Source organism: Dendrobium catenatum, unplaced genomic scaffold, assembly GCF_001605985.2.
Source record: "Dendrobium catenatum unplaced genomic scaffold, ASM160598v2 fragScaff_scaffold_1666, whole genome shotgun sequence".
NCBI lineage: Eukaryota > Viridiplantae > Streptophyta > Magnoliopsida > Asparagales > Orchidaceae > Dendrobium > Dendrobium catenatum.
In genome coordinates, this window is record NW_021320128.1 from 729,958 (window position 1) to 742,128 (window position 12,171).

A 12,171-nucleotide genomic window follows, 5' to 3' on the forward strand; every position below is an offset into this window, starting at 1 on the left:
ATTAGACCCTTAAGTAAAAATGGAAAATACATAATTAAAATAAAAATTTAAGATAACGTAGGACGATCATTGCCGTCGATCTTCAACTCCTCCTCGGATAGGCATGGATGATTGATCATGTAAGTTGATGTTAATAGAGCATACACCAAAAACTGATATGGTAAGTGGAGAGATTATTGTGCAGACACCGGACACAGCTTACTGTCCAGAGGCAAATCAGGTGCATCCACGTCATCCAGTACCGAGAAGTACCGTGCTCGATACCGAGCAGTATCACGTCGCGGTACCGAATAGGAGGTGACATGATGCATTTTCATTGGACTCTGAACAATGTTCAGCATCCCCACAGAATAATTCATAATTGTTTGACAGGTGGGCTTCTAACAGTAAGGTACATGTGGTCTTCAACGCATCAGGCAGTTTACAAAATAGACCACATATGTGAACCAATGTATCAAATTAATAGCTCTGAAAAGCTGTAGCAAATGGTAGAAGAGTTGAGCAGCATTTTCTAGTAAGCTGAGAGTGACATATCTTCATTACAGGTGGTGGAATATACTTTATCATTATCAGTTTGATATTATTATTATTTTTTAAAGCATCTTTTTAGTACAAAATTTTCTTTATGCTAAAAAACTGCTTAAAAAAATAAAAAAGATGTCCGAAACGAAGCCATAATATAATTGATTTTGATGTGTTTTACAAAACTTTCTAAATCATTTTATATTTTATTTGGTGATGAGTTCATTATTCTTATGACACAAATCCTGCAGCAAATGAGTCAAGACTCAAGTTCGAGAGTTAATTTTTTAAAAAATATTTAAAACAAATATAATGTTTTATTTTTAAAAATAAAAATAAATAATCAAGTATGTTTTCCTCTTTTCAAACATTTTTTAGATTAAAAAGGAGGTACTTATCTAAACATGATCTTAAGAAATAGTTTATGTGAACCTAATTACAATTTCTCTTTCCCTTTGAAAGTGGGGGCTACATCGCCAAGAAGATAAAGCTCCTCTAATTTTACCTCAAACTAACTATTTAGATTTCGTTTGAGACAGCTTTCTTATTGCTTCGTAAATCAATTTTTTAGTACAAAAATTAAAAAATTTATAATAGAAAACTGTTTTAAGAAGCAAAAAAAAAGTGATCCCAAACGAAGCCTTAGCTTCATTTGGGATAGCTTTTTTACTGCTTCTTAAAACAAATTTCTAGTGCAAAATTTTTAATTTTTATAATAAAAAATTATTTTAAGAAGCAGTAAGAAAATCGTCACCAATAAAATCTTAATTTCATAATTATTAACTGCTGTACTTGAGATTACTCAGTTGTTTTCCTCTCCAGTATAATAACATCCACATCAAAAAGAAAAACACATTCCACTAAACATTTCAAAATGCAGAAAATTAAAACTTAAAACCAAAATTACAGGAAAAATTAGTTTTTGATAACAAATCATAGTCTACATGAAGAATTGATGCCTTTAGATTACACTATTATGCAACAATATTACAAATTTATGTGAATGAAAATTGCCAAACGCAAGAGGGAGGAAAGCTATTTCACTTTGAACAGCTACAAGAAAGAAAGCAGGAAGTCTTTAATCACAACATCTAAAGAACAGAAAAGAAAATCAAATTGAATGAAGAAAAGAGGAGAAAATGAGGCAAAGAAAACAGAAAAAGAGGGGAAAAATGAATATCTTGCAAGAGGACTTTCGGTTCAAGCTTAGAAGAGATCTCACGTTGACTGAGCTCTACGGCTATATGTAAGAACCATTATGAAGTCCTTTGCAGAGTTACCAACTGATGCCTTCACTCTCTGTGATGATCCATGGTTGAGCCACTGGTCTGTTAGCTCATGTAGAGATAATGTGGGATTAACAGGCTGCCCTCGGCAAGCAATTTCCACCTGCCATGTCAAGTTCTTCAAGTGTTAGCCACAAAAACACTAGAGGTCTTCAGTGGTAAGAAGAATGGAGGGTAGATAACAGAAGGATACAAATTGTTTAGGGTTGGCTAAAATTTTTAGCAGAATTTATATTCATGTTGCCTTTGATGTAAATATATATATATATTTTCATCTTAATCCTTTCAGGATAGGTTTATATGCTATGATTCTATCATCTTTCTAATATAAGCATCTTTCAATATTTCCTAATTTTAGGATGCATCGATCTAATCCTGCAACGTTCAACTTAGCTTTTTTGTGGATTTTTTTTTTAACTAAATTGAAATAAGATTAGCAATTTGCCTATGAGAAGTTGAGCATTCATAGCAATAGTAGAGTAAGAGAGTGGCGCACTACTGAACTTAGCTGTTAGGCCATCTCCAACCGAAAAACTCAATTTTCAATCCAAAATGCAATAATTTGTCTCCAATCGAACTCTATTTTCTACATCAAAAAAAGAATATTCCTAGTATATTCTTTGTCATACTTTATTTTATATATTAAATATTATTTTTCGAAAAAAAAAAATAACAGGTGAATAGTGCGACGCCATATTGGCGTCGCACTGTTCACCCGCAATCAAATAGTGGCTTTTTGGCTGATCGGATGGAGCGACGGAAGAACGCCATAAATTTGTATGGCTTTCGGCTGTAGATGCCCTTATATACAACTCACGGTTGAGAGCTTTGGCTACTAACCAAGAGGTTTTGGATTCGGAGCTTGCGTATATGAGTTTGCCTTAATGGCTCAAATGTCTCAAAAAAAAAAACCCCTCAGCTGTTATAAAAAACTATATATCTAAGGGCATGACGGTGAATGACACAGGGCAGGCTATAAAAAGTCACAGTCACATGGTTCATAAATACAGGCCTTTACACAGGGGATCCAAGTGAAGTTTTAGTTGGTTGCACTGGAGAGGATTTCAAGAAAGCTCCATAAATTATTAAGCCGCAATTTATATTGTTATATGATCAAAATAGTTCATAGATATTTTAAGCGTTCAATGTAATCCAAAATTTTATTAGGTGTTCAATTTAGTCCCTCAAATCATCAAATCCAAATCAATTTGATCCTACCATCAATTTTGTCATTTCATTGGATGAAAATAAGAGGAAAGCTTTTCATGTGGATATTTTTGAACCTTTTCAGATCAATCTCAGTACTTAATACCAGCTCAAACTAATCAGATTGACCCAAAAAGTCTAAAAAGTCATCATTAAAAAGCTTCAAATAGGTTCAAAGTTAGTTGAGGGCTAAATTTAATATAGAAGAAAATTTTGGACTAAAAAGAGCATGTTTTAAAAATCTAGAGACCACTTTGAAGGTGAGAGCACACTGAATGCTAATTAGCCTCAACAACTGAAAAGTAAACAAATGGCTTTATTACAACATCAGCATACCCTACAAAGTGGTCTATGATCAGCAAATCCAAACACAACAACTACCTCCATAGAGTTCATGCATGTTAAGAAAGTAATGAGGCAAATTAAGTGCTGAGATAAATTCACGCCAATGTTATTTTACCTCCTCCTCACTTGCAAGGTTAAGCTTCTTTACAAGGTATTTCTGGAGGGAAGAAACAGGTAGATTGCCTTCCCTGCATCTCAAGTATCATCACCCAATTAATGAGAAATGCATATTAAACTGAATAATATGGCCAAAAACTGAAAAAAACTGTTCACTGGAAATGATAATTCAAAGAGCTTACCTTTCTAACCAGTCATGCTAGAGTAAATTATTTAAATCAAACACATTTAAGGTGATAAATAGAACATTTGCCATATGAATTATTCCTAAACGTTTACAGGATGAAAACTACTGAATAGAAAGTTCATGGAGTCACAGATAAAGAGTAAAGCATGACAATTTTATGCCACCACAAAAAAGGAAGGTCATTTGAAGAATAATTATACTCTGCTAAAAAAGAAATCCTCATTTGAAACCTCAGAGTTTGTAGTCCACAGAAGATTTATATTTATTAGCTGCCATTATGTGAAAAAGCTCTCATCCAAGTGGTGATGACACAAAAAAAATTTGTCATGAATTATCAAACCAACTAAAAACGTCTAGCAGTAGATAATTCATAGTGCTTGCACAAAATTCAAGTGACATACAAGCAAAAAGAAAGAATTTTCAGTCATTCTCTCTCATTTTTTTTCTCTAAAATTTTGCTCTATTTTTACTATAAGCTAACCTCTGTGAAACGCGCCAGTATTTTATAGATATCTTTGATGAACGAATAGCTACCATAAGAATTCATCTTTGGAAAACACAATCAGAGGACAAACCCAGTGCTTTAACCAATGAACCAAGCACTTCTTACAAAGTGAAAAAGATCTCTTAGTTGAAGCATCAAACTTTGGACTCAGTGATTAGCAAGAGCCCAAAAAATAAATGTATTCGCTTGTTCTAATTCTAACAAATGATGTATATATATATAATCACCATAATGTTATATTTATTTATATAAGCATTAAACGGCAAATTCCAACTAATTTGACAAAGGAAAATCATGAAAAGGACACATAATAGTCCCATTAACAAAAATGCTATTTCTACTATTTCTGTTATGATTGGTTCCGCACCAGGTTTTGTTCAGTTCAGTACCCACTTTCAGAGCCAATGAATTACGTTGACTGTCCTGTTTAGAAAAAAGACAAGGCTGACCTGACAAGATTCCACAAAAAGTTATCGGTAAAGTTTTCAAGATCGTATGAGAAAAACACTAGGAGAGATGAAGAAAAAGATGGTCAAGCAAATCAATGTCTTAATAGCAGTATGTGGTTTGGAGAAAATTTGGAGTCCATTGAACCTTTTTAAGCCAACACCAAATAGTTATTATAATGATAATAGTATCACTTGAACATGAGTTCTTATCTTTGTAAACAAGTTAGAAAACAGAGTAATTCTATTTTAGATGGTTACTAACAAGAAAGCCATTCTTACAAGACACAGAATTAGGAAAAAAATATTCTCCTGGTGGAAAAGAGAACCACAGCTCTCCTAATCTAATTAGATCAACTTAAAATTGAAATATATTCAAAACCCAACAACTTCCATAAATTACAAAGAAAACAGGAAAATCCCAAAATGATCCCCAAACTATTCTTGTGTGGCTAGTTTAGTCTTAGAGTACCACATTACTCCAATTTAGTCCCTAAACTTATACAAAAGTGATCCAAAAAGGTCTCTCATGTTGCAATTGTGATAAGAAATTGATCCAAATTTAGCTTCAAAGCGACCATTTTGGATTAATTTTGTATGCGCAAGAGATTAAATTGGACCAACTTGATACTTTGAGATTAAATTGGTCATATACGAATAGTTTGGGAATTTTGAAGTTTATCCCACCAAGAAAATTAAGTGACAATAAAAAAGTTAAAAATAGAAGATTAATAAAAATATGAGTATTATCACACATTAAAGCCAAATATACAGTTCGAGGTATGGTTCGGAAACAAAGGTAGACAACTACTTTTTTTAGTGGATAAAGTCACTTCTCTGCACAATTTCACCGCACTCCCTTTTAGTCATTTAAAAAACATGAGAAAAGGACCAAAATGACATCCCAACTTTCACTCCTTAAAACAAGCCCTATATGGTCCTCAAGTTAACTTTTTAACAACATATTTGGATCTACCGAAAGCACCGCAGGGTATAATTGAAAAAAAAAAAAAACCTTTTCATTATACGCAACAGCAAATTTTTCGAATACTCCCGTAGCATTGAAACCCTTGCTAGATATGACTCCCACGTTTCGTAGTGGAGCAAAGCAGCAGCTTTGACACAGGGTCCCGTAGCGCACGTCGAATGCCGTTTGAAGTCTTGCACACTAATCAAATGCCACTATCGCAGCCCTACTGAGCCATGGATCGAGCACTGAGTGTTGATAGCGTCGAACAACAGGTCTCGTATTCTAGAGAGCTTCATTCGATCGGGATCGTCGATTGCAACACTTCCATTAACATCACAGGTCCAGCACATTATACTATTTCATGGCTTTGCTGGTTTTGACTTCATTCAATTTTGATTATTCCTTTCACTGCAGAAATTTTGTCATGGATTGGTCGTTGTTCACCGCACCTACCTCGTCCACAACTCCAGAGCAATGAGTTGCACAATCGAATACTATAGAACAAAGAGGGAGATGTATAATTTTTTTTAAACTTTATTTTATAGATTGATAATTTTCTTTCTTCGCATTTATTAACTTTAAAATTTTTTATCAAAACTAGTGAAATTAATTAAATTAAAATTATTTATAATTTTTTATTAAGGAAAGTTTAATAATTTTTTTTACAAAATTTACAATCCTTAAAAAATTATAATTATAAAATATTTTAATTAAAAATGACCAAATTGCCCTCATACTTAACATCGTCAACTTTACCTATCTACCATTAGATGGCAGGACCACCTTTTAAGGAGTTGAGGAACCAAATTATTCCCTCAAAAGAGTTGTGAATCATTTTGGTCCCTCACAAAGAGTTGAGGGACCATTTTGATCATTTTCTCTTAAAAAATATAACAAATCATCCATCCATTTTGTTTTTCACAATGAAAAATAGCAAGAGACAAACTCTTATAACAATTACAAATAATAAGCTAACCAAGTTTTACTTAAGAGCACCAAAATGGAAATTCTAAATTCTAGAAAAAGCATAACTAATCAAATAAAATGAAAATCAGCGCGCATCAAGGCATAAATTTTACATCAATTTCAATGCTTTGGAAAAAAGGGAGAAACTTTGCTTTATGAACGGATGGTATTCTATGCAGTGTACTTGTTTTATTATCTATGATTAGAGATAAATCAAATTATAGAAGTCAAAAATAAAATAATGCTAACTATATGTGGTTCACAATTAATTCGGACATATCATGATTAAAAATACGGAGAAATGTCCTACCCTAGAATAACTTGTTTCCACAAAGAGTTTATCACTTTTAGTGAGCTCATTTTTAAGTGATTCTAACTATTCGTCACTTGAACATTCCATTTTGAAAATAAATTAGAAAATAGCTCCCGACATTGAACCGACGGATATCAAGGAGATCTCACCAAACTAGAATAAAAGGTGATAAAAAAGCTATATTGGGTGCAATTCCTAGAGGGAACATTCTCTACAAAAAGCTTCTATAATTAATTTTCAAATCTTGCCACATGGGCAGTTCTGGACAATCTCTAATATTTTTTGATAATTGCTCCTTCTCAAGCCTCCACAAGAGCTTCCATGGAAGCTTTTGGAGCATTGTTCATAGTTTTTATATTGTAGGGAATTCTTAATAGGAAAATTTTCACGGCTAAAGTTTGCCACCATTTTTGCCATTTAGTTTAACCAACATGAGACATTTTTGCAAGAGAGCCAACCAGAAAAATGCCCCAGCTGGATTCGCTTCAACCTCTGGTTCCTACCAGAAAAATGCCCCAGCTGGATTTCTACCCCTGGTTCCTAGAAAGTTCGTCTGTTCTCCCAAAACGATTGGCCCGCTGATCTGTCATTGCCGATGCTGTGGTTGTTTTGGTAGCTGGGTTGGCCAGCGGTCAATTTAGGAGAGTTGGTGGGTGATAAATAGGGCGGGTCTTGTGAGTTTTAGCACAATTAAAAAGCTAAGAATTAGATAGTGGATGATGCAATAAAAAATTTGGGAGAGGGACCCAAATTTTTGATCGAAGACTCTTTCTAGGATCTAGAAAATATCAAGAACTCATAAAAATTAGAAAAATTAAAACAAACACAAACTTTTTATATTATATAAAAGGACTTACAAACTTGACTCAAACAAACTTTTGACATAACATTAAAGATGCTTACAAGACACTTAGAAACACAAACACCCTACAAACGACTCAAACAAGACACCCTATAGTTGCTTCACTTAGAGAAGAAAGATACAGGTGGAGTGGCACTTGCGGAAAGACGAAAGAGATTAGAAGCCAAGACGAAGGGTGGAGAAGAACTCGCAAGTCTCCCCAAGAGATAGAAGAAGAGAGGTTGGACAAAGCTCGCAAGCTTTCCCAAACAACAAACCCTCAGGTTTCTTTCCAAAAATAACTCACATAACCCATTCTAAAACAGCCACAAAACATCTACTTATATGCACAAAGAGGAGCCCAACAGCCACTTAAAAGTTCATTAACTAAGGGGAAGAGGAAGCAACAAGCTGTCCAAATTCTGTCAAAAAACAGCCCCAAAATATTAGTATTTATCACAAAAACTTCAGCAGAAACAGCAGCCAGAAAACCCATCCACCCTAAACCCTAAACCCTAAACCCTATTTTTTTTAACCCTAAACCCTAAACCCTAAATAGCAGCACAAAAACCCTTCAAATACTCAAATAAATGAGGGAAATGAAAGACCAACAGCCCCTTTACTAAAATCCCAAACGGCACAACAAAAAACAGAGGAGGCCACGGTTCCAGCAGGTAAGTCACGGATCCCAACAACCAAGCACAGGGATCAAACAGACATATACACTTTTCGGTAAAAAGGGGACCACGGGCAATAAATTAGGCAGCAAACCGAAGGGTCAGCAGGGAACCAAAGCAAACCGTGGGAGGAAAATCAGCAGAGAACCACAGCAGCCCAAGAGACATCAAGAAGATGAAAGGTCAAGTTCCACTCACCAAATCTTGCTCCATTTTTCTTTAATTTCAAAGCTAAACATCAGCTCATAATGAGCTACACCTCCACTTGATATTAATGAGCTGACACCACTAGAATTCCAACAACCAAAGACCAAACCGAAAATAGCCAAGGCCCACCCGAAATCAGCAAACAGCCCAAAGGACAAGATGGAGAGGAAAAGGCAAGTGAAATTACAGAGAAATGAGAAAAATAAGGGGGGAAGGAGAAAAGCCAAGATTAAAAATTAATGAGCTAATTTTTAGTTCAATAAATGAACTAAAAATCAGCTCATAATGAGCTAAATTTCCACTTGACATTAATGAGCTAGAGAAGTCAAAAATCAAATATTAGGATTTGATTTGACCCCCCCCCCTGCCTACATCAGTGGAGCCCTCAGATTACTCGATTTTTTATAATTTTTTTAAAAATGTAATGTGTTGGCTGATTCAATATGAAGAATGAAGCTCTTGTTTTTATTTTGAAAAAAAAAAGATAACTCACTTCACTTACGAACTAAATTAATATGATATATGAATATTTCGATCGACTAATTATTTTAATTAATTTTGAAGCCAACGATTAGGATAAATTGCAATTTTGATATATTATTTTAGACCATATTTTCTCAAGATAAATGATGTTTATAGACCTTTAATCATAAATACAAATCAATTTATTTAGTGAATTATAAATTGCAGCTTTTTTTTTTTAAATGTATGAGTTCTATTGGTTTGCATATGGTTCTAGAGTATGGTCATATTATTAAACATTTTAATTAAATTTCATGAAATTATAACATCTATGATGCAGATGATATATTACTAAACCTTTAAATTTAAAAGATTTTAAGTCACTAAAACAGAAAAACTATGTATCAAAATATGTTAGCTATATTAGTTAAGCATTACAGACAAAAACAATGCTAATGTAAGACATAATGCAGAACAACTAGAGTTTTATATTCATACTATTGGTTTGACCTACTGAGTTTTATATTCATACTATTTAAAAGTATTTCAGGCAAAAATAAAGATCCCGTTGAGTAGATTGGGTCTGGTAAGGAGTAGTAAATTTGATTTTTGTAAGGTACTTATGATTTTATAGTTAAAATTTTATTTAAGTATTTTGTTGCAATTATTGCATTATGAACTGTTGTCATGAATATTGGGAAGATATATTCTGTATGTATATTCTGGATATATGTTGTATCTTGTCTTAGATGATTAGATGGGTTTGGCAAAATGAAAATTTGAATTGCGGTTAATAGATTAGTGGAAAAAGAAGATTAAATTCCTCATTTAGGTCTTGGGGAGTTACATGTAGTGCCCGAATTGATACTCCAATCAATTTTGAGTTTGGAATTTAGTTGCTTCTAGACCCCTTCTTGATTCAGCAACCTTCCTTGCGGATTTTTCCTAGCTCGTTGCTGTTTTTCAACTTTCAAAGCGAGATTAGCAACAGCTTGAAATGTGCAAAAGGGTTGTAATTATACAACAATGACATAGCAAGTGGCAAACCTCTCAAGAACCTAGCTATGTCATTCTCAGCTGGTTCCACCAAATCACATTTAAGGGACAATTGTTCAAATTCAGCTACATACTCTACCACTGTGAGTTGGTTCTACTGGAACCAATGCAGCTTAAAAAATAGTTCCTGGAGATATTGATCGGGTAAGTCCTTCCGTAGCAATTCTTTCTTCATTTTGGGCCACCTGTGAAATTGCTTTGGCCTTTTTGATTACTTGCACATTTCAGATTTTCCCAACAAAATGATACACTTTTCTTCAACTTGATAGCCACAAGTTGGACTATTCAATCAGGACTTGCTTGAATTCAAGAACTCGTTCTGCAGCGTGAAGCAAATTCACAAATTCATCAAGATCTAGTCTCCCATCAAAATCAGATAGATAAATTTTGATCCCCCCATCATCCCATAGCCCGTCATACACGGCCCTGGGTCATCCCCCTAAATCCTTGTCACTCAAAAGATCTTGATGGAAGGGATTAATGTCTTCTTCCTCCTCTTGACGTTCCATAGATTCTCTCTGTTCAAATCTTAATAATCTTTGTTATAGCTACTATATTTCTCTCTATAGTATCTTCAATCACCAGTTCTTGCACTAGTCATTACGAATTCTGGTAAAGCGGCATCTTGCTAGCTTTGATACCAATACTGACCCATCTCAAGGAATTGGAGGAGTAACCAGGATAACTATAGGGTATCCACAACGTCCACACCTGATGCAACTCTACTCTAGAAATTCACCACCAGGAATCTCAAGGTTTCAGGATACAGAACAATGACAGAAAAAACCCAATTGGCTATCTAACTCCAGAAAAATTTCCATCATTAATCTGCAAATGCAATATTTCTACTCAAAGTCATGCCAAAGGAAGGCTATCCGAATTAACTAACTATACCGAAAATCAAATGGCTACCAAACACAGATGTTTCAACCAAAACAGAGCTATACTAGTTGAACATAGAAAACAAAACAAACAAAAACTGATATGACCGATTAGCTCCTGCATCACATTTAAGCACTCTTTCCCTTCAAAAAAAAAAAACTCTATCCATGCATCATAAATGAAAGCTAAGAGAAAAAAATTTATATCTGGACGAATATGAAAAAGCATAAAAACAAGTCAAAAGAATTATATTCATTAGGAATAATAATGGAGGAAGCAAACTCACTTAATTCTTAGGTAGGATGCTGATATCTGAGGCAAAGGAGAATCTCCATTTCTGCAATGATTTTGTTAAAATACAGAAAATGACATTAAAGAAATAGCTCATAACATTTGAACGGTGCAGCTGCTTTAAGAGTTCAGTTTCTCACTGGTCAGCTGACGAAAGTAATGAAAGCCAGACTGGGCAGATCCTTCTTTCACGTGCAGCATCTGCAACATCCAGCACTGCTTGAGCTGAAGGCCCTTGCTCCTTCCTTTTCCGACTTACACCTTGCATTCTTCTCGCTTTGGCCATTGCTGATGAAGCTGGAACATAGTTATTCTTTTCATCTTTCATTTTTAATTTACTAGGGTGCTCCCGAACCTTTGTCCTGTACATATGACTTTCATTGTCAGGGCCATTTGTTTGCTCTGCCTTCACAGCAGGAGTTTGTGGACCGGACTTGAGACTCTTTGTCCTATTGGCAACTTCAACAAGACAGTTCAAAGGCTTCCACAGCTCAGATTTATAGCTTTCTGGACTGTTCTCGGTATCTTGATTAAGTGTAAGATTTGATGTTTCTGCATTTGATGAAGTCTGCAAAGTTGTCAAGTCAAAAGCCATATAAATCCTTAAATACTATAAATTACATATAAAAAGTTATAGCAACTGATAGGAAATACTCGAGTTCGCAAGCAACCCTAAGGGAATACTTGAGTTCGCAAGCAAACCTATCACTAATAGGAGAAAAACAGCGAGAAAAGAGCAAAATATGGGCGAAATCAGCCCCAAAACGATAGATTGCAATAAGGGAAGCAAAACAAAAACAATACGAAAGCAAGATACAAGTGATCCTCAATTCGAGAGGAGGATCGTCTCTCCAAAATCTCTAAACAAGAGAGTCTAGAGCCCAAACGCCAA

General features: G+C 34.5%; 1 protein-coding gene across 2 annotated transcripts in view; it reads right to left on the minus strand.

Annotated features, from left to right (window-relative positions):
• Positions 1-1,425: 1,425 nt before the first annotated feature.
• Positions 1,426-12,171, minus strand: part of LOC110096187 (E3 ubiquitin protein ligase DRIP2) — a 29,838-nt gene continuing 19,092 nt past the window's right edge. For both annotated transcript variants that reach the window (XM_020821990.2, XM_020821989.2), the window contains exons 4-7: positions 11,420-11,847; positions 11,275-11,325; positions 3,475-3,547; positions 1,426-1,911 (exon numbers count right to left, since the gene is read on the minus strand). In XM_020821990.2, coding sequence (XP_020677649.1) covers positions 1,741-1,911; positions 3,475-3,547; positions 11,275-11,325; positions 11,420-11,847 — 723 coding nt within the window. In that variant the 3' untranslated portion in view covers positions 1,426-1,740. The remainder of the gene's footprint in view (positions 1,912-3,474; positions 3,548-11,274; positions 11,326-11,419; positions 11,848-12,171) is intronic.